Source organism: Mustela erminea, chromosome 10 (assembly GCF_009829155.1).
Source record: "Mustela erminea isolate mMusErm1 chromosome 10, mMusErm1.Pri, whole genome shotgun sequence".
Taxonomy (NCBI): Eukaryota; Metazoa; Chordata; class Mammalia; order Carnivora; family Mustelidae; genus Mustela; species Mustela erminea.
The window spans coordinates 37,544,946-37,568,340 of record NC_045623.1 but is presented as its reverse complement, the minus strand read 5'-3'; the positions used below and the strand labels follow the sequence as shown (position 1 = coordinate 37,568,340).

General features: G+C 36.3%; 1 protein-coding gene across 7 annotated transcripts in view; it reads right to left on the bottom strand.

Annotated features, from left to right (window-relative positions):
• The window catches only part of COL24A1 (collagen type XXIV alpha 1 chain), a 412,730-nt gene that overhangs the window by 305,905 nt on the left and 83,430 nt on the right, over positions 1 to 23,395 (bottom strand). For all 7 annotated transcript variants that reach the window (XM_032302395.1, XM_032302400.1, XM_032302399.1 and 4 more), the window contains exons 9-11: positions 14,792 to 14,836; positions 10,605 to 10,658; positions 8,956 to 9,000 (exon numbers count right to left, since the gene is read on the bottom strand). In XM_032302395.1, coding sequence (XP_032158286.1) covers positions 8,956 to 9,000; positions 10,605 to 10,658; positions 14,792 to 14,836 — 144 coding nt within the window. The remainder of the gene's footprint in view (positions 1 to 8,955; positions 9,001 to 10,604; positions 10,659 to 14,791; positions 14,837 to 23,395) is intronic.

The following is a 23,395-nucleotide window of genomic DNA, read 5'->3' as shown; positions in this document are numbered from 1 at the left end:
ACTAAGACCATTAAACTGTACTCTTAAAAATGGATAAAATGGAAATTTTTATGTCATGTAGATTTTACATTTTTTTTCTTAAGTAAATATCTCAGGAATCATTTCTGTTTTGCCTGGAATAAGAACCTTGGGAGGGATTTAATCTCTGAGTGAAAGCTAGTTGGGTGTTGCCTTGGTGAGAGCAGCACTTTTCTTTGACAAAGAAAAACACTTTTAAAATTCCCTACATTCCAGAGTTTGTATGAACAAGCAAAAATTTTTTAAAAAGAGAAAACTAGTTTCCTTCTACTTAAATAGTAAGTAAAACATTATAATTTGTTTGCTTAAAAGCCAAGCATGTGGAGGATGTGAAAAGTTTCTTGTAAAATGAAGCATCCAAAAACATTCCTGATATCAAAACATTTAGGATTATGATGACAAGCTATATGTATTTTCAGAATCACCAGCTACAGTTAGCCTCAAATTTAAAAAGCCTTAACTTTTGTTTTGTTTGTTTGTTTTGTATATGTTTAATACAACATATACAACTGAATTTTTACTTATAAATAAAAAGAATAGACAACCTAACTGGCACACACTTATTGCTGCACTAATCAGCTGAGACCTCAGAAGAAAGACCTCTACTCAACATAGCCTGATTAGGATGCAAAGACATGTTACAATTAAAGATTTTAATGGGTGATCACACAGGTGTTTCATAAAGGTTCTTAATAATTATTATGCTCATGCTAACAGAAATAAAATACCAGCAGCACCCACTATGAAATCACATGGGGTTGTGGTCATACTCAGGCACTACCCCTAAACTAGAGTTTAATGTGTAATGAAACAAGAAAAATAAAAAAAAATAACATATATGCTTTTTAATTTCAGACTGAAGGTTGTATATCCAGTTAGATGAAATTTTGTGTCATCAGTAGGGCCACTAAAAAGTCAGAAGAGGCCCTACACACTTCTACTTTTTGAGGCTCTGAGCATATAATTACACAAAGAAATGCCAAAAGAGGGTTACAAAATACACATTTAACATAAAAGTAATATCAGAGGACCTAGGTGGTTCAGTCAGTTAAGCATTTACCTATGGCTCAGGTCATGATCCCGGGGTCCTGGGATCAAGCCCCACATCCAGCTCCGTACTCAGTGAAAAATCTGCTTCTACTTCTCCTTTTGCACCCCCCAACCTCACTCATGCTTGTGCTTTCTCTTTCTGTCTCAAATAAATACATTCTTTAAAAAAAATGCACATAGAAGTAATATCATAACACCAAAAAATGGAATCAAATAATGCTGCCAGTCAAAAGATCATTTACCAACATGATTTATTAAAATATTAATTTACAGTAGATAGCATATGAGACACAAATCAAATAAAAAGCATCTTATAATCCTGTCAGTGTTTTTTTGTAATTTTTGTCTTTTTAATCAAATGTGAATTTGAAGTTAATGTTAAAAGTCTACATTTGAGGGGAGGAATCAAGATGGCAGAGAAGTAGTAGGCTGAGACTACTTCAGCTAGCCGGAGATCAGCTAGATAGCTTATCTAAAGATTGCAAACACCTGCAAATCCATCGGCAGATCGAAGAGAAGAAGAACAGCAATTCTGGAAACAGAAAAACAACCACTTTCTGAAAGGTAGGACCGGCAGAGAGGTGAATCCAAAGCGAAGGGAAGATAGACCCCGGGGGGAGGGGCTGGCTCCCGGCAAGCGGCGGAGCAACGGCGCACAAAATCAGGACTTTTAAAAGTCTGTTCCGCTGAGGGACATTGCTCCAGAGGCTAAACCTGGCCTCAGGTCCCGCAGGGTCACAGAAGGATCGGGGGTGTCTGAGTGTCACAGAGCTTGCGGGTATTGGAATGGGAAAGCGGGCTACAGAGACAGAGCCGAAAGTAAGCTCACAGCTCGGTGTTACCTTGAACCGGTCGCAGGCTCGGTGAGCTCGGAGCGCGACCGGAGGTCAGGCAGACGGGAGTAACTGGCGCTGTTCTCTGAGGGCACACTGAGGAGTGGGGCCCTGGGCTCTCGGCTCCTCCGGGCCGGAGACCAGGAGGCCGCCATTTGTATTCCCATCCTCCGGAACTCTACGGAAAGCGCTCAGGGAACAAAAGCTCCTGAAAGCAAACCCGAGCAGATTACTCACCCCGGCCCCTGCTAAGGGCGGTGCAATTCCGACTAGGGCAAAGACACTTGAGAATCACTACACCAGGCCCCTCCCCCAGAAGATCAACAAGAAATCCAGCCAGGACCAAGTTCACCTACCAAGGAGTGCGGTTTCAATACCAAGAAGAGCAGCAGAATTCCAGAGGAGGAGAAAGCAAAACACGGAACTCAGGGCTTTTTCCCTGTGATTTTTTTTAGTCTTGCAGTTAATTTAATTTTTTTTTCATTTTTTTTGTTTTTTTTCTCGCCTTCTGGTAAAAATTTTTTTTTAACCTTTACCTTTTTCTTTTTTAACGTTTTTTTAACTAGTTTATCTAATATATATATTTTTTCTTTTTTATATTTTTCTTATTTGTTTTCTTTTTTTAAATTATTTTCTTTTTTTTTCTTTTTTCTTTTTTTTTTTCTTTCTTCCTTTTTTAACCTCTTTTTATCCCCTTTCTCCCCCCTCACAATTTGGGATATCTTCTAATTTGGTTAAAGCATATTTTCCTGGGGTTGTTGCCACCCTTTTAGTATTTTACTTGCTCCTTCATATACTCTTATCTGGACAAAATGACAAGACGGAAAAATTCAACACAAAAAAAAGAACAAGAGGCAGTAACGAAGGCTAGGGACCTAATCAATACAGACACTGGTAATATGTCAGATCTAGAGTTCAGAATGACAATTCTCAAGGTTCTAGCCGGGCTCGAAAAAGGCATGGAAGATATTAGAGAAACCCTCTCGAGAGATATAAAAGCCCTTTCTGGAGAAATAAAAAAACTAAAACCTAACCAAGTTGAAATCAAAAAAGCTATTAATGAGGTGCAATCAAAAATGGAGGCTCTCGGGCGCCTGGGTGGCTCAGTGGGTTAAGCCGCTGCCTTCGGCTCAGGTCATGATCTCAGGGTCTTGGGATCGAGTCCCGCATCGGGCTCTCTGCTCAGCAGGGAGGCTGCTTCCTTCTCTCTCTCTCTCTCTGCCTGCCTCTCAGTGTACTTGTAATTTCTCTCTGTCAAATAAATAAATAAAATCTTAAAAAAAAAAAATGGAGGCTCTCACTGCTAGGATAAATGAGGCAGAAGAAAAAATTAGTGATATAGAAGACCAAATGACAGAGAATAAAGAAGCTGAGCAAAAGAGGGACGACCAGCTACTGGACAACGAGGGGAGAATTCGAGAGATAAGTGACACCATAAGGCGAAACAACATTAGAATAATTGGGATTCCAGAAGAAGAAGAAAGAGAGAGGGGAGCAGAAGGTATACTGGAGAGAATTATTGGGGAGAATTTCCCCAATATGGCAAAGGGAACGAGCATCAAAATTCAGGAGGTTCAGAGAACGCCCCTCAAAATCAATAAGAATAGGCCCACACCCCATCACCTAATAGTAAAATTCACAAGTCTCAGTGACAAAGAGAAAATCCTGAAAGCAGCCCGGGAAAAGAAGTCTGTAACATACAATGGTAAAAATATTAGATTGGCAGCTGACTTATCCACAGAGACCTGGCAGGCCAGAAAGAGCTGGCATGATATTTTCAGAGCACTAAATGAGAAAAACATGCAGCCAAGAATACTATATCCAGCTAGGCTATCATTGAAAATAGAAGGAGAGATTAAAAGCTTCCAGGACAAACAAAAACTGAAAGAATTTGCAAACACCAAACCAGCTCTACAGGAAATATTGAAAGCGGTCCTCTAAGCAAAGAGAGAGCCTACAAGTGGTAGATCAGAAAGGAACAGAGACCATATACAGTAACAGTCACCTTACAGGCAATACAATGGCACTAAATTCATATCTCTCAATAGTTACCCTGAATGTGAATGGGCTAAATGCCCCTGTCAAAAGACACAGGGTATCAGAATGGATAAAAAAACAAAACCCATCTATATGTTGCCTCCAAGAAACTCATTTTAAGCCCAAAGACACCTCCAGATTTAAAGTGAGGGGGTGGAAAAGAATTTACCATGCTAATGGACATCAGAAGAAAGCAGGAGTGGCAATCCTTATATCAGATCTATTAGATTTTAAGCCAAAGACTATAATAAGAGAGGAGGAAGGACACTATATCATACTCAAAGGGTCTGTCCAACAAGAAGATCTAACAATTTTAAATATCTATGCCCCCAACGTGGGAGCAGCCAACTATATAAACCAATTATATTCCCGGGGGAATTCTACCAAACATTTAAAGAAGAACTAATTCCTATTCTCCTGAAACTGTTCCAAAAAATAGAAATGGAAGGAACACTTCCAAACTCATTTTATGAGGCCAGCATCACCTTGATCCCAAAACGAGACAAGGATCCCATCAAAAAAGAGAGCTATAGACCAATATCCTTGATGAACACAGATGCGAAAATACTCAACAAAATACTAGCCAATAGGATTCAACAGTACATTAAAAGGATTATTCACCACGACCAAGTGGGATTTATTCCAGGGCTGCAAGGTTGGTTCAACATCCGCAAATCAGTCAATGTGATACAACACATCAATAAAAGAAAGAACAAGAACCATATGATACTCTCAATAGATGCTGAAAAAGCATTTGACAAAGTACAGCATCCCTTCCTGATCAAAACTCTTCAAAGTGTAGGGATAGAGGGCACATACCTCAATATCATCAAAGCCATCTATGAAAAACCCACCGCAAATATCATTCTCAGTGGAGAAAAACTGAAAGCTTTTCCGCTAAGGTCAGGAACACGGCAGGGATGTCCATTATCACCACTGCTATTCAACATAGTACTAGAGGTCCTAGCCTCAGCAATCAGACAACAAAAGGAAATTAAAGGCATCTAAATCGGCAAAGAAGAAGTCAAATTATCACTCTTCGCAGATGATATGATACTATATGTGGAAAACCCAAAAGACTCCACTCCAAAACTGCTAGAACTTATACAGGAATTCAGTAAAGTGTCAGGATATAAAATCAATGCACAGAAATCAGTTGCATTTCTCTAAACCAACAGCAAGACAGAAGAAAGAGAAATTAAGGAGTCCATCCCATTTACAACTGCACCCAAAACCATAAGATACCTAGGAGTAAACCTAACCAAAGAGACACAGAATCTATACTCAGAGAACTATAAAGTACTCATGAAAGAAATTGAGGAAGACACAAAGAAATGGAAAAATGTTCCATGCTCCTGGATTGGAAGAATAAATATTGTGAAAATGTCTATGCTACCTAAAGCAATCTACACATTTAATGCAATTCCTATCAAAGTACCATCCATCTTTTTCAAAGAAATGGAACAAATAATGCTAAAATTTATATGGAACCAGAAAAGACCTCGAATAGCCAAAGGGATATTGAAAAAGAAAGCCAACGTTGGTGGCATCACAATTCCGGACTTCAAGCTCTATTACAATCATCATCAATACAGCATGGTACTGGCACAAAAACAGACACATAGATCAATGGAACAGAATAGAGAGCCCAGAAATAGACCCTCAACTCTACGGTCAACTAATCTTCGACAAAGCAGGAAAGAATGTCCAATGGCAAAAAGACAGCCTCGTCAATAAATGGTGCTGGGAAAATTGGACAGCCACATGCAGAAAAATGAAATTGGACCATTTCCTTACACCACACACAAAAATAGACTCAAAATGGATGAAGGACCTCAATGTGCGAAAGGAATCCATCAAAATCCTTGAGGAGAACACAGGCAGCAACCTCTTCGACCTCAGCCGCAGCAACATCTTCCTAGGAACAACACCAAAGGCAAGGGAAGCAAGGGCAAAAATGAACTATTGGGATTTCATCAAGATCAAAAGCTTTTGCACAGCAAAGGAAACAGTTAACAAAATCAAAAGACAACTGACAGAATGGGAGAAGATATTTGCAAACGACATATCAGATAAAGGACTAGTGTCCAGAATCTATAAAGAACTTAGCAAACTCAACACCCAAAGAACAAATAATCCAATCAAGAAATGGGCAGAGGACATGAACAGACATTTCTGCAAAGAAGACATCCAGATGGCCAACAGACACATGAAAAAGTGCTCCATATCACTCGGCATCAGGGAAATACAAATCAAAACCACAATGAGATATCATCTCACACCAGTCAGAATGGCTAAAATCAACAAGTCAGGAAATGACAGATGCTGGCGAGGATGCGGAGAAAGGGGAACCCTCCTACACTGTTGGTGGGAATGCAAGCTGGTGCAGCCACTCTGGAAAACAGCATGGAGTTTCCTCAAAATGTTGAAAATAGAACTGCCCTATGACCCAGCAATTGCACTATTGGGTATTTACCCTAAAGATACAAACGTAGTGATCCGAAGGGGCACGTGCACCGAATGTTTATAGCAGCAATGTCCACAATAGCCAAACTATGGCAAGAACCTAGATGTCCATCAACAGATGAATGGATCAAGAAGACGTGGTATATATACACAATGGAATACTATGCAGCCATCAAAAGAAATGAAATCTTGCCATTTGCGACAACATGGATGGAACCAGAGCGTATCATGCTTAGCGAAATAAGTCAAGCAGAGAAAGACAACTATCATATGATCTCCCTGATATGAGGAAGTGGTGATGCAACATGGGGGCTTAAGTGGGTAGGAGAAGAATCAATGAAACAAGATGGGATTGGGAGGGAGACAAACCATACGTGACTCTTAATCTCACAAAACAAACTGAGGGTTGCTGGGGGGAGGGGGTTTGGGAGAAGGGGGTGGGATTATAGACACTGGGGAGGGTATGTGCTTTGGTGAGTGCTGTGAAGAGTGTAAACCTGGTGATTCACAGACCTGTACCCCTAGGGATAAAGATATATGTTTATAAAAATAAAAAATTTAAAAAAAAAGTCTACATTTGAGGGGCACCTGGGTGGCTCAGTGGGTCAAGCCTCTGCCTTCAGCTCAGGTCATGATCTCAGGGTGCCGGGATTGAGCCCCGCATGGGGCTCTCTGCTCAGTGGGGAGCCTACTTCCCCTCTCTCTCTCTGCCTGCCTCTCTGCCTACTTGTGATCTCTCTCTCTGTCAAAAAAAAAAAAAAAGTCCACATTTGAGACCCTCTGTGAATGTGAAGACTATAGAAATGGCCTTCCTGAATCCTCCTGTATTCTCAAAGGAAAATTAAAGAATTAAATGAATTGAATCGATCAGAAAATAAATTATATTTGTTATTTTTTTAACTGCTTTTATGAATATGGCTGTCAAAATCTAAAAACACATCCTAAAAATGGTTACAACCCAGACAACAGTTTCTATACAAGTGAGGAAAAAGCAACAAAGGATATATAATACAGCACATAAGGATGTGTAATATAATGGTATAAAGAAGAACTTAGAAAAGTTCTGGGAATCACTGAAGCAAGATGAGAAAATACAGTAAGGGAAAACCACATGGTACCAAATAACATGTATTGGAGTTCCAAGTTCATGCACAGAATATACTTCAAAATTCCAATAAAATGATAAAGTCTTCATAGAAAATGGATTGTCTATGCTACACAGTATGGTTTAAGAATGTTAAGCTCTGGCAGTTATTGTAACTACCTTAAAGGTAAGTTTCACTACCACTATCTAATAAGATCTTTAATGAAGGGAAAAAAGCAGGCCTGTCTAACTCCAAAGCCCAGGTTCTTGACCACTGTTCTCTACTTCCCAGATCCAAGTCAATATGTGCTTTTGGTACAGTTTCTAATAAAAAAAAAAAACATGACTTTTTTCCTCTATATTCTTACTTAATAGAAGGGTTAGAGACAGTATAGGATAGAGGAAAGACGACATAGCTAGAGGTAAGAAGATTTTGGTTCTTTGGCCAGATAAGACTTTGCCAACTTGTGTAAATTCCTTAGCTTGCTATTTTCTCATCTGTAAAATTATTTCACAGGATTGATAGAAAAATAAAAAAAGAAAATACATATGAAAGTATTACTTAGAAATTTTTAAAATTTAAAGTATCATTATAGCACATACTGTTTAAATACTTTATGCTTTATTTGAAAAAGGTAGTTCATTTTTTATTTATCTGTATTTTTTAAGAGAGAGAGGAATGGGACAGAGGGAGAGGAAGAGAAAGAATTTTCAGCAGGCTCCACACCCAGCATGGAGCTCAACACGAGGCTCCATCTCACAACCCTGAAATCATGACCTGAGCTGAAATCAAGAATCAGATACTTAACCAACTGAGCCTCCTAGGCGCCCCTCAAAAAAGGATTTTAGATAATATAAGGCATAGACGTAGATTCTGGAAGATAACTTGCTATTAAAAGTAGAGCATTTTAAAAACAAAAATTCCAGTTTACTTTTTCTAATTTTTCCTAGACCACCTTTGATTTTAATTTGTAACACACTACATAAGATATCACAGGAATTTTTTTTCACTCCCTTAATGATTAAAAGTGACTAAACTCTTTAGTGGTTTAAAGTGCAATGGTATATTCTTGATATGATAAGCTTACTTCCTTCTTTGCAGATAAAATCTTTTTTACTCCATATAGTTTTTATATCATATTATGTCAGCCTTGAAATTAATATGATTTTTTTGCCTCATGTTTTTTATCATGATTTCCTATGTCTATATACGTTCATACGTTCATACATAATGAACTACCAATGTTGATAGAGTCCATTCTAACATAAAAGACATTAAGCTAGCAGCCAGAAAGTAATCGAAAAGAATGAAGTAAAACCTAGTTATTAAACAAATATATTTCTTTTCAGGCTAATCTGGCATTACATTCAAACTTCCTATGGAAGTCTGAAAATGATATCTATTTTACATACTTCATTTGACTTTTATGCAAACATGCTTACAAGATGATAAAAATGCTTACTTACTCGTACACCTTTAGGGCCTGGGTTACCTTCTGGTCCAGCTAAACCCTAGTGTGAACAAAAGACATCATTATCATACTACAGTATTCTGAAAGCACTGTTGATAAATAAAATAAAATAGGCATATAAAGAGGTGTCATTGTCACAAGCAGAAAATTCAAAGCTAAGTATAATTAAGATTATATATGTTCAAGGAATTTTTAGAATTTCAGAATCAAAAGAGGTATTATATGTAATCTATGCAAAAATGTGTTTTAGATATCTAAGCAAAGTAAATTAACACACATTAAAAGATACAAAAAATAAATCTTAATCTATTTCTCATTGGAAAACCATGTTCTTTTAAAACACTTCTAACCAACTCATCTAAAATATATTGCCATAATTTTAAAAAATCAACATATTTTTAATTTCAGATCAATGTCCATAGGCTTGAGTATTTAATCATGTTTCAGACAACACAAAGTATCACTTAGTGGTAAGATTCTAATACACATTACTCTTCAAGAATTTTTAAAGGCCTAAAATATGGAATGTTGTTACTTTTTTTTTTTTTTTTAAAGATTTTATTTATTCATTTGACACAGAGAGATCACAAGTAGGCAGAGAGGCAGACAGAGAGAGAGAGAGGAGGAAGCAGGCTCCCCGCGGAGCAGAGAACCCGATGCGGGACTCGATGCGGGACTCGATCCCAGGACCCTGAGATCATGACCTGAGCCGAAGGCAGCGGCTTAACCCACTGAGCCATGTTGTTACTTTTTTTGGCATTTTCATTTCCCTCATCCTTGAGAATTAAAAAGATATTATAACTGTAGTTTTCTAGTATACTAAATGAGTAATTAATTTTAAGAGTAAGACTTCAATTCACGAAAACCTCAGAAAGAAAATTTGTTCTAGGGGCGCCTGGGTGGCTCAGTGGGTTAAGCTGCTGCTTTCGGCTCAGGTCATGATCTCAGGGTCCTGGGATCGAGTCCCATGTTGGGCTCTCTGCTCAGCGGGGAGCCTGCTTCCCTCTCTCTCTCTCTCTCTGCTTGCCTCTCTGCCTACTTGTAATCTCTCTCTCTGTTAAATAAATAAATAAATAAATAATCTAGGAAAAAAAAAGAAAATTTGGTCTATTATTAGTCTATATGAAATAGATAAAGTTATAAATGAGAGGAAAATAAATATGAAATGTTTAGAATGAATTTTCAAAACTATATAGAAAGACTTGAATACATTTCACATAAAAGTAACACAGCACTGCCAAACTGTGTCTCACATTTTTATAACTCTGCTAATAAAAAATAATGCTTGTTATACAGTCTTAACTTCTACCATTACTTCATTACAGTGAGTAGTAGTATTGGAAAATCAGTAGCAGGATCATTTTAAAATCTTATTAGACCCTTGGGCATTTTAATTTTGAAGTTTCCACTGTATCACATCACACATGTTTAAAAACCCCACTCCCATTTTAACCAAAACTTTCTACAGTAACATTTTTTTAAGGATTTTTATAACTTTAATTTTGAAATTATTTGCCATGAGTAATTCATTTTTTTAATAGAAATAAAATAGTTATTATTTAAACATTAACCTTGAAAATCAGAGCATACAATGCATTAATGAAAAGGAACATAAAAGGAGAAGTATAAATTTAGTTACCTCACCTGCCTGCCAGGGTAACCACGTACACCAATATTACCAGTGAATCCTGGAATTCCCTGAAATAAAAAATAAAATAAATAAAATAATACAACAAAACCAAAAGAAGCCCAAGGAAACAAATTTGACACAACTATAATACACAAATTTATAAAGAAATTTTTCCCTACAAAAGTACTAAGGGGACTTCACATTGTTTCTCTGACTGTTTTCACCTATTTCAAATAGAAATGAGCCAAAATTATTAAATAAAAAAATAAAACTGTCAGATTAGGAGCTCTAAATGAGACACTGACTATTAATAATGGTAAAATCTAGGATGGAAAAATCCAGTACTACATAAAGAAGATATTTATTCTAGAAAAAGAGTGGGTACATTTCTTAATAAGCATTATCTTTTTATATTGAATTCCTTCTTATTTCAATCATCTTGCAACTCTCCTTAAATGTCTAAGCATGACCCTCAGAAGATTAAAAGGGGCAGGGAATCTCAGAACCAACCTCTTCTTCCTTTCTAAAGTAAACTCATTCTTACAGCAAGTCTGATTAAAAAACGGATATTGAGTGGTAAGTACCTTTATCATGACACAAATCTATCTAAAAATTCAAACTAACTTTGGGTGGTAAAGTCATTTTAAATTGACAAATTTGTATTTTTAATTTTAAAACAAGGTTTGCTGAAGAACGGAGACTCAAAGGCATAAGAAAGGAAACTTGCTATACCACTGGGGAGTCAAGTGAGAAGAAATACTTCCACTTTGTTTTTACTTTCCTTCATTGACAAATTATTCATTCATTCATTAGTGTATCCAGAGTTTAGGTCTATTAAATAATCCTTGAACCAAGGAAATGCCGAAAGAATGTACGCTAAACCGCCTTTACTTAAACTTAGATGGTGACAGCAAAGGTAAATTTCATGGATTACTTATTTATTATGTAAAATTCATTTCCTTCTTATTGTCTGTGAGAGATAAAAGACACTAGCCCTTTTCCCTTTTGCTCTGAAACACACAGAGAGTGCTACCTTCAGCTTAAGTAAACAAATACTATTAAATTCTTAAAAATTTGGAAAATCTATAGAAAGAACAGACAAAGGAAATGCAATTGGAGGATCATAAGTGAACGTTTTTGCCCTCCCATTTTATTAGACATGTGGGCTCCTAATATATCTTTATCTCCACTTTTCTCAGACTCTCTCTCAATTTTGTTTTCTCATCTCTTCCTCCTCTCCCACTTCCTCCAACAATTACCATTTACTGAGTCCTTTTTATGTGCTACTTACTATGCTAAGCACATTACATTAACTTTATGGCTATGAGACAGATACTATTTTCTCTGTTCTACATTTGAAGAAAGTAAGATACAGAGAAGTTATGAAACTTGCCCAAGATGCCACAGCGAGTAAGTAGCAGAGCCCAGATATGAACTCAGAACTCAGACAATCTGACGAAAGTTGTCATGTCATGCACACACACATACATACACATATATGTACCCTATATACATATAGACATTCATCTATATATATATGTAGATGAGTGTGTGTGTATATAAATATATATATTTATATGACAATGGATAATTTAACAGAATGTAAATAAAACAGTGGCTTTCTGAGAAGTACAGAACAAAATTCTTATCTACATATGGAGAGATTTATCCTATGAATTTCAGAAACCATATTTCTATACTAAATATTACCTTATTAAAATAATGTATAATATATAATATTATATTCCCATAACATTCATTAGCTCCTGTCATATGCCAGGCACTATTTCAAGTATTTTATAAGTATTATCTTATTTAAATCTGTCTAAACCCTATAAGGTAGGTATCATTATCCCTATTTTACAGATTAAAACATAAGACATACAGTGTCTGTCACCAGCAGAAAGTCATTCAGCTAGTATGTGGGAAGCCAGGATTTGAATCAGTATGTCTAATTCCAGAGAAAACCATCCAAGGCTGCTTCTCTCGTGTAGTTCTGAAGTGTACGTAACTTCCCATAGTACTCTAGGGAAAGCCCTCTAATTGTGAGATTTGTTCCAATCTATTTACAACAGCTTCCTTTATGCCTCATCCAATTCTAAAATACATAGGACTATATACAGACATTCACAAAAACTTGTATTTGGGTATGCCAATAGAAAGCAGTGAAACCAATGAAAAGGGCTGTTTTGTTCTGTAGGTCACTCTCTGGCTAAAGCCAGCCACCATCCCTTTCATTCTTCTCCTAGGCAAATTAGATTAATTGAGCTCTATTAAAAAGCAATCTGTTTTAAGACATAAAGGAAATCTCATTTTGAATGGATTTTCATGGAGGGTATTAGGGTAACATGTAGAGATCTAACACATTCCAGCTGTGAAGGGAAATACAAAAAGAATTCCGGGGGATGGCTAAATTCTGCTCTCCTGGAATGGCAGTAAACAAAGTAAACAAGTAAGCCTTCAGCAGTCTTCTATGGCATAAACATGTCTAAGCCAACCACACCCTAAAATCACTGTGACAACCACAGAAGCTCAAAAGAAACTCAAAGCAAACACTACAACTTAAAATTCACTATGCACTTCAAAATGGTTAAAAACAAAAAAGTTGGCCCACTTAAATCTATAGATTGAATGGAGCAATTTAGACACAAAGATCTATCTCTAGACCCTGGAGAAATTAGGAATAGGAAACCTGCCCCAATCCCACTTCTAACACCAAGCATTAAAAGCACAAGCTCTGAGACAATCAGACTTCACTGAGAATCCCAGCACTGCAACCAAGTAGAATTAGTAAAGTGGAATAATAATATAATATAATATAATATATCACTTTACTTGCCATTTCTAGTAATTAGTAATCTTGAGAAATTGTGCCTCAGGACTGAACAGAATGTACTGTCCCACTTAACATGAATGAAAGAGAAAATTAACTTTATTTCATTTATATCTTTCCTCAGGGACATTCTATCACATTTTTTTCAGGAGCTTTCTTTAGGACTTCCTGAGGCTCTTTGCTCAATCTCCAATAATGGTGTCCATCACCCTAGTTAGTTCCTTATCTCTTATCCTTTTCACTGCTTTATTTATACTGACCTAGTATAAACTACATTGAAAACAAGAGATATGGCTTTTTTTTTTTTAAAGACTTTTATTTATATATTTGACAGGCAGAGATCACAAGTAGGCAGAGAGAGAGGAGGAAGCAGGCTCCCTGCTGAGCAGAGAGCCCGATGCGGGGCTCGATCCCAGGACCCTGGTATCATGACCTGAGCTGAAGGCAAAGGCTTTAACCCGCTGAGCCAGCCAGGCGCCCCGGCTTTTTTTTTTTCTATGACATACATTATTTTCTGATGGGAGAGAGAAAGAATAACATGATCAAAAATTAAATAGTTCCCAAACTATTCTGACTTTTAAATATGTGCGTATGTGTATAATGGACAATAACATATGTGCTATTCTAATTTGGGTTTTTATTAAAATTTATTTACATTCCCTTATGCAAAGATCAGGAAATTAACAGTTATGAGTAGGCTTTTGTAAATAGGCAAACTCCTGAAACTGTATAAAAAAATCAAATGTGGGGGGCACCTGGGTGACTTAGTCAGTAAGTATCTGCCTGGTTAAGCGTCTGCCTTCTGCTCAGGTCATGATGCCAGGGTCCTGAGATAAAGCCCAACATCGGGCTCCCTGCTTAGTGGGAAATCTACTTCTCCCTCTCCCTCTGCTCCTCCCTCCCACTCATGTGTGTGCATGCACTCTCTCTCTGTCTCTCTCAAATAAATAAAATCTTTAAAAAAAAATCAATTGTGTGAAAGAAAAAATGAAAACAAAAAATAAAAAAAAATCAAATGTGTGTGTGCGTGTGTGCATGCATGTGTGTGAAAATGTGTGTTTTCCTGGGAAAGAGCTCATAGCCTTTATAACACTCTTAAAGGGGTTTGTGAACCTCAAATATTTAAGAACTGTTCTTAAAGTTCTGGAACATGTTACGCAGATAGTTAAAGTCAGTCAAGGATCTGGGAAAAAAACAAAAACAAACCTGTAACATGAGCAACTGAAAAAGTCTGTCCTGCACTAAACAGAGTGAAAATCATTGAGGAGAAGATCTTAATAAGTAGGGGAAAATAATCTCTCTGTGGTGTTCACCAATGTGTGTCTTTTTTATTGGAGAAGATACAAGTTTTATAAATGAAGTACTTACTGGTTCACCTTGGAGTCCGGGGAGCCCTGGATAGCCTTTGAGTCCCTGCAAGGTTAAAGGTGAGGACATGCTATGAATCGTAAGCTCATACAAGCCTAAAACTAAACAAAGGTTCTAAGTGCTTTTTTGTCCCAACTTTTGGTTTCCTCATCAATGGCTTTTTATAATTTATTTCTTATTTATTTTTTTATTATGAGGAATTGTATTATTCATTACTATCAACAAAAATGGCAGCATAGTTTTAAATAGAGAATTAAAACAGCATCTTCTATATAAAGCTGGTATCCAGCAATGGATCTATTAAATCTTACCGAAGCTTTTTAAAGGCTGATTTTAGTTTATTATTTATCTATTATTTATTTTTGGAGAAGTGGGTAGGGTAAGAGGGAGAGGGAGAGAGAGAATCTTAAGCAGTCTCCATGACCAGCATAGAGACCAACACCAGGCTTTATCAAGCTTCTTCTTTACTTTATTAACATTGAAGCAAAATGCCCTCGGAAGTAATCTATTGGTAATTACTGAAAAACTGGACCATAATCAGGCAGTTTCTCTGATCCAAATCATTGTTATCACACTCCATACATGACTTTAGAAAAATTGAAGAGGCTGCTCATAGATCCTATGAAAAAAGGGGTTATTTATAGGCCTAAAAAATTAGTATCAAAAATTTTTTCCATATACTAGAACTCAAATCAAATCTTTAATCTCCATTACTAATGCCCAAAGATATAATACAGATATTCTAGAAAGGTCTTTGAGCAAGATGAAAGAAGCAGAACAAAAGAACAGGAGGAAAGAAATAAAGGAAAACTTAGGAGTTAAATTGGTATAGCTCTAATCAACAATCAGTAAATCAACCTATGGTTTACTAGGTTTAGACATATTAAAAAAAAAAAAAAAAGGAAAAGTTCCTTTTCTTAGGAACCTCATAGAATTTCGGGGTGCTTGTGTGGCTCAGTCAGTTAAACATCTGACTCTTGATTTAGCTCAGGTCATGATCTCTGGGTCTTGAGATGGAGCCAGGCATAGGCCTTTGCATTCAGCTGGGAGACTGCTTTTCTTCCTCTTCCCTTTCCCTCAAGCTCTTAAGAGTATGTGTATGCACGTATGTGTGCCCACTCTCTTTCCCTCAAATAAATAAATAAATCTAGCAAAAAGACAGAGAGTATCTCATAGGATTTTAAGAAAATTCTAACTAAAAAACTTAAATAATTTGAGCTCACAAATATCAAAAACTTGAAATTAATGTATACTGCCAACTGATGATAAGTTTTTAGAATTACAGGATATAGAATAATGGAGTTAAAGAGTCATTCAGGATTAATCACTGAGGGCTTTATCAACTTGTATTAATGAATTAAAGAAGAAAGTAACGCTTTGGCTAGACAATGAGGAAATTATAAGAGGTGTCTATTTGAAAAATAAGAAAGTGATTTAAGCAGCTTCTGAGATATTAAACTTAAAACAACAATAAAATGCTGAAGTAAACAGATCTCTTGGGAACCAGAGAAAAGACAGGAAAAACTAAGAAAACAAGGCTAGAGACTAATTTTTTTGTTACCTCTTTATTGTATGTAAGCATATTAGTCACAATGAGGAAACAAAAGTAAAAAAACAAGAGGGCAGAGGAAAAGGCCTGTCCTGTGGGAGCTTGGACCTTTTGTGTTTAGACTATTAGAAAGAGAACAGAGAAGTGGTCATGAGAAAGAAGGAGGGGGAAAAAAGAAGGGGGAAAAGGAAGAAAGGAACTTCATTGAGCTATGTGCCAGATGATGTACCAGCCATTTCCAAATACTTCCATTTGTAGGCAATCCTACAAAGGAGTTATTTCCCCCATTTGTACAGTTAAGAAAACAGTTCTAAGAATTAAACAATTTGACCAAAGTGATACAGGTAGCAAGGTAGAATCATGTCAGTTTAACAGATTTATTAAGAATGAATATTTTGTCCTTCTACTTATTCTAGATGCATGTAGTTTTCAAATATAAACTCATTCTCATCGATAAACACAAACATTAATTATAGATCACCAAGACAAATCAATCAAAAGAATTATATATCTCATAAACATGGTGTTATCAAAATCACTCATTTACCAACAGCATCTAATAGACCCAATGTTTTGACTCAATTTGGCTCTGAGTTTATACTTTTTTGCGATAGCTAAATATCACCCTAATTACAAAGCACGAGACATATTGTTCTCAGTTGTTCAAGTGTTATGTGAGATTCCACAAGTAAAAATATTATCAGAGCTAAGTTTCTTCACTTTTTATAATAGAACATAAGAAATGTCTTCAGCATTAAGGCAGTGGTGGTGGCTCCCTAGGGTGGTATAGCAGCTCTAGGAGGGTGCAGGCTAAGAAGCTCCTGAGGAGTGTCAGGAGGATGAGGAACAAGGAGCCAGGGTAAGAAGCACATAGGTATGGAAAGTTCTCTCATAAGCCTATTTCCTTTTCTTAAAGAGTATCCGTTTATTTATTTACTTATTTATGTTTATTTCTGTGAATACTTGAGTCTAACCACATGTTTCCCTTTCTTTGGCTACCAGCTGTTTTTCTGACCAGAGTTTCTTCCCTCATCTAGCCCATGATGAAACAGTGGAGGTACAACTTCTTTTAATGGTCTACTAGACATGTTAAACATGTTATCTTCTGTATGTATAATTTCCTTTGAAGGGTTTGTCCCATATCCAGAGACTTTAATAAAGGGACAGCAATAGTCATGATCTTTTCTTCATGATCTCATTTCCACTCCATCTCAGCCACAGAACCCAACACTTGATCTAAAGGAGACCAATATGAAGTCTGACCAGTAGCCAATGAAGTCACTTGGAGTAAAGAGCTTTGCCTGAATGGGAACAAGTCAGGTGAGTCAAATCCTTTTTTTAATTAGGTTAAACTATTTTTTAAGAAGGAAAGAAAGAAAAATTCAGGTACTTAGCAGTGGGGAAGGGGGCTGAATTTCCTTTTATTGTTAGCATTCTGTGGTTACTCGGGTCTATAAGGAAGTCAGTACTTTTTCTTTTTTTCTTTAATTTAACTTTCATTGAATGAAAAACAAAGGCATATTCATGAGTCACTTTGGGCTTAGAGGCATAGGAAGAATTTAAATAAGATTGATGTATATATCAGAGAAAAAACAGATTCAGGCATATGATATAAAATAAAGATAGAGACTCTGAGATGTGTAGAATGGAAGAGAATGGGTCAGGTGGAAACTTTTATAGTACAGTGAAAGATAATTATAAATCAGATTTTAGAGGTAGAGTAAGAGATGGTATATAAGCTCCTACAGAGTTTTAATTGAAGTTTTTTATTTTATTCAATGTGGTATCCTCAGTGTTTAGAACAGTTCCTGGCTCACAGGAAGTGCCTATTAATTAATTTATGATGATACTTGGATGTATGAATGAACGGATAGAAAGACTTAAATGGATTTGAGTTACTTGAGTAGATAAGAGATTCTAGTTCTTTTTTTTTTTTCTTTTAAGATTAATTTATTTATTTGTTTGAGACAGAGAAAGACAGGCTATGGGGGTGGGCAGAGAATCTCAAGGAGACTGCCTGCTGAGCACAGAGCCTGATGCAGAGCTCCATCTCGTGACCCTGAGATCATGATCCAAGCCGAGATCAAGAGTTGGACACTCAACCGACTGAGCCACCAAGGCACCCCAAAAACAGATTCTAAGTATCTTATATTACATCTCAATTCTCTTAATGTTAAAATGAAAGGTAAAAAAGTAGGACAAAGAATGTCTTTGCTACTTTTTAATGTGATATTATTATATTTTTAATACACTGGAATTATTACCACTATCGTAGAAAGGCCTCCATTTATTTCCTGTATCTGTGACTATACTCCTTATTTATTTTCTACTTTAATACCAGTCTGTAAAGTTTTTGAAAGCAAAGAGAATAAGTTCCTGGGAAAAATGCCTACATTTAAATTTTGGCATAGCTACAGTCTAGGGACCTAACATTTTATTTTTAAAAATCAATTTATAGTATAGTCTTTTGGAAATATTATTTGGGTCACTGTTTTCTACACTCAGATAGGAAGAATAACAAAAAAAGTCCAGTAAATAACAACATATAATTTTTATCGGATGAATATATTGAAAAAAACCTGATGTGAACATATTCCTTAAGGTATGCCAATAAGAAAATTTACAAACTCTGTTTTTAAGCAGATTAAATAATAAATTCAGTAGACATAGTAGAATCAAAATCAGAAATATTAAGAGATGGGAAAGAAACAAATTTCAAGTTATTTATATATCTGAACTTGGCCCAAGTAATTAAAATTTTGGATACATAAATAAAAGGTTTATCCATAAAGAAAATAGTGGTACCATTTATACCCAGGCCATCCTCATTTGGCATGGTACTAGAGGACCATAAAACTGATCATCCAAACTGAAACCATGCAAAGCAATATTAATTATGGGAAAAACTACAAATGTTCTGTGTTTTAAAAATTTTTGTCAAAATGTTAAGAATTCTGCCAGTTACAATTGTGTAGGGAAATGAAAAAAAGTTAAACTAATATTTAGAGTACAGTGTAATTTAAAACATTAAAAACATTGAGAAAGTATTATTTCTTTAAAAAAATTACAAATAGTAGTTTGAATAGAGCTGGCCTTCTTGTATAAATTAACATACTGAGCAAGCATATTTTGTAAGCTTTGGCAAATTGTCAAACTCCTTTCCAAGTCTGGATAGACTTTGAACATTTTATCCTTTGTACTGTCAATGTCATGAAATAGTTCCAAAAGTTCTTCTACTGTGGAGCTTTCTTTGCTGGTGTTACCTCTGGGACATCTGTCATATTCATCACAAGACTTTCCTCATTTATGTCAAAAAGTTATCCTTCACTATGTTCCTCTGGCTACATCATGTAGAGTCTCTCAAATAACAGCCATGTTCCAGAATCAACTATTTCATTTATAATTCCATTTGTTCAACTCTAATTTTAAGTACTCTGTTATCAGTGCTCCTTTATTTTGCTGTACTCTCATCTTTGATAGTCAACTACACCTTTTGATTATCTATTTGTGTAAAATATCACATAGGTTTCTCATTGAGAGACAAGGAAGCAACACACTATATGCTTTGCTGTCTGTGCATCAACTAACAGATATGCGTGAACAATCACCAGCAGACTGAATGAAATGATGTGACCGGTGGTTGATCTTGATGCTTATCTATGATTTATGTAGTTTTTGTAATTTATTTTGTTTTGTAGGCTGAGGAGACCATAGCAAATTTTGTACTTTTTGCAATTAATCACAGTTAACCGTTGTTGTAAGCAAAATTTGAAACACATTGCTGGGAGACTGGTGTTACTTATTAAACATGGTAACTGAAATCTGTATACATGGGAACCATGCAAAGTGAGGAATGCCCGTGTGTGTGTGTATATATATTTACTAGAAGGAAAAGACTTAAACTTACTCAGATAAGGATTTTTTCCTATGTATGAGGAAGCTTTCCCTATGGTAAAAGACAGCTTCAGTATTGTTGCCCCACCATTCATTCCATCTTGGCTCTCCTTCTACAGACTTCAGGTTTCAGAAAAGTAGAAGCATCCCTTTCTGGAAGCCACAAAAATGCCAAAGAAACTGGATAGTAGATGATTTGCCTCTGGCACTCCCTTTCTTAAAACCCTCCAGTAGCTCTCTATTACCTGATAAATAAATAGATATGAGTGATACATGATACAATCCTCTATAAGTTGACCCCTGAATACCCCTCAAGACTTATCTCCTGACACCTCTTGCCTCACACTTTATAACCCAGACACTAGGAACTGCTTCTTGCCTGTGAGCCTTTCTTTAACACTGACACCTGTGTGTTAGATGGCATACACAGGTCTACTAAGGACAGTAACATCAGGATAACTGCTGCTCATCCTCGATATGCAGGTCAGATGTTGCCTCCTTCCCTGGTCCCTAAACTATCCCACCTCCTGCCCTTGGAAGTTTAGGTAACCCTCAACTATGTCCTATAATAACCTTTTCATATCTCCATTTTTGCCTTTGCAATGGCATAATTCACTTTTGTAATTTACTTTAGTGTGCTTTCTTTTTTAGACAGTACACTGTCTAAGAACTGTTTACTCAAATAAACTACTTGAAGATAACTATACCTTATTTACATAAGGTTTCCTGAATGAATTACAAGGCAAAAAGATATGACTAAAACAACTGTAGCATTCCAAAGTTAGTGACAGATTTTATCTCCAGAAGGAAACTGCTCTTTTGTTTGAGACCATTTCCCTGGGACTTTTGCTTCTGTCTAGTATCAAGATGTTAAGGAAAGGGGGTGCCTAGGTGCCTCAGTGGGTTAAGCCGCTGCCTTCGGCTCAGGTCATGATCTCAGGGTCCTGGGATCGAGTCCCGCATCAGGCTCTCTGCTCAGCAGGAAGCCTGCGTCCCTCTCTCTCTCTCTCTGCCTGCCTCTCTGTCTACTTGTGATCTCTGTCTATCAAATAAATAAATAAAATCTTTAAAAAAAAAAAGAAGAAGCTAAAGAAAAGTGGGCTAACCTTGTATATAATCATGTGAAACGCAACATCGCTTAGAGATTAGTAAACAGGTTAACTAGTTCTACTCAGCCTACTTAAAATGGGTGAAATCCTGAAAAGAGGACCCACGGAAAATAAGACAGGAAAGAAGGGGCATTGATTTGAAAAGCAGACACTAAGGAAGAAGATGACCACTAGGACTGGGTGAAAGGGCACAATCAATTAAACTTAGGAGCAGCAATGTTCAGTCACTGAGATATCACAGTGAATAAAATATAGTCTTTGCATATAAGGACTAAGTCACTAAGTCACTCATATATTTTTATATTTTTATATATTTACATATATTTATATATTTTAACCATTGCTACTTTGCTATTGAAATCACTATTAAATTTCATTTCTCTGTAATATAACAGTATTAGATTAGGTAATTCCAACTTTCCAATGAAACTTGTCAAACACTACAGGACTCAGTGTAACAATACCTTGAGGAATACAGACAAAGGCCTCTAACCATGTTTTGGCCAAAATAACAGAGGAAACTATGGCAAAATTGAAAAACAGTGATAAGATGACCATAAAAAAAGAAACCCTAAGCAAGAAATCAGAATGAGATGAAAATCAAGAACTGTGAGAATGTAAGCCCTTTTGGGGGGAAGGCAATATATTTCCTTAAGTCCTAAGAATAAGAAGTTTAATTTTTTAAAAAAACAAATAAATAGGAGGATCCCAGGTAAATGGAGAACTTGAGGGGATTCAAATTATAGGATGAATACCACACAAACCTCTCTATTCTACCTGCCTCTCCTTCTTGGAACATACTTCCCTCATGCACACAGCAGACTTGTGCCAACTTTTGCCCCAAACTCCTCACAATATACCCACTAACCTCTGTTAATCAGCACTCAGTTTTCACTCTGGTCCCATCAACCCTAGTAACAGTCCTTCTCAATAATTTCTCATGGAGAAAAAGAGTAGGATAAACTAATTCTCAAAATGGTGCTCCATGACAGATAACAGCTTTTTCTGAGGACACAGAATTTTTTTTTTTTTCAGATGTCTGGAAACTGAAATACTTTTAGCCAAATGAATTTATCCTTAATGTTAAATTGTCAATCATAAAAGCCAGACAGAGGAAAATATCTTTGGATACAGGAAAGTTTTCAGAGTCCCACAAATTACACCACTCTGGCAACCACTGACTTGCCTGTTGGGGGGCTCAATAGGGGACCCACCGTAGGTACCTGGTACCAGTAGGCCTGGCTCTCCATGTCCCCTCTGCATCCCCCCCATCAGTGGGAACGGGGGATTACAGAGAAGATGGCCACAGTGGTGCCCGCATAGCCCCTATATAGCAGCATTTGAATTAGACTTTCAGTACTACACTTGGATTGGAAACCAAACCCAAATAAAGTGCAGTCTGCATATTTTTACCAGGATAGTGGGCAAGTGAGAAGAATCTATAGAGATAACTCTATAGAAACAATAGAACTCTCCTTATTTTCCTCTCCAGGCACCCAATGTATGCCAATCCTTACTTTTTATTGTTGCTCTCATGGACATTCAGTATTTTAGCTCCTTAGCACTGTCCTTGCTTTAAAAGGATTATGAAAAGCTGTATAGCTTTTGAGTGACTAATATATCCCAATGCATTCCCTTTAATACTTTCACTGCTCTTTTCCTTTCCAACTTCTTAAAGATATTTACTGTGTACCTCATATGTAATGGAAATTTTTTTTAAATAATTGAAATAATTCCATTAAAACTAAGAATTCACACTGATTTGTAATTATTGCTAAAACCATGGTAGTTAGTATTTTTGATATTCAGAAAAATACTGCCATACATTATTCATAAAAATCTGTATTAAAATGTGTGCGTTATATTTTACAATTGCCGTGAGTTGTATGTCTGTATGCTAAGATGTGCTTAACTGCTCCCATCTGGTTTATCCTCTTGATCATAGAAAAACTGCTCCAATTGAAATCATTGTTAATGCTCTTACAATTTTAAATAGCAGACTTCCAATATTAATACAGCAATTGATTGGCTATATTAAAAAACAATTCAAAA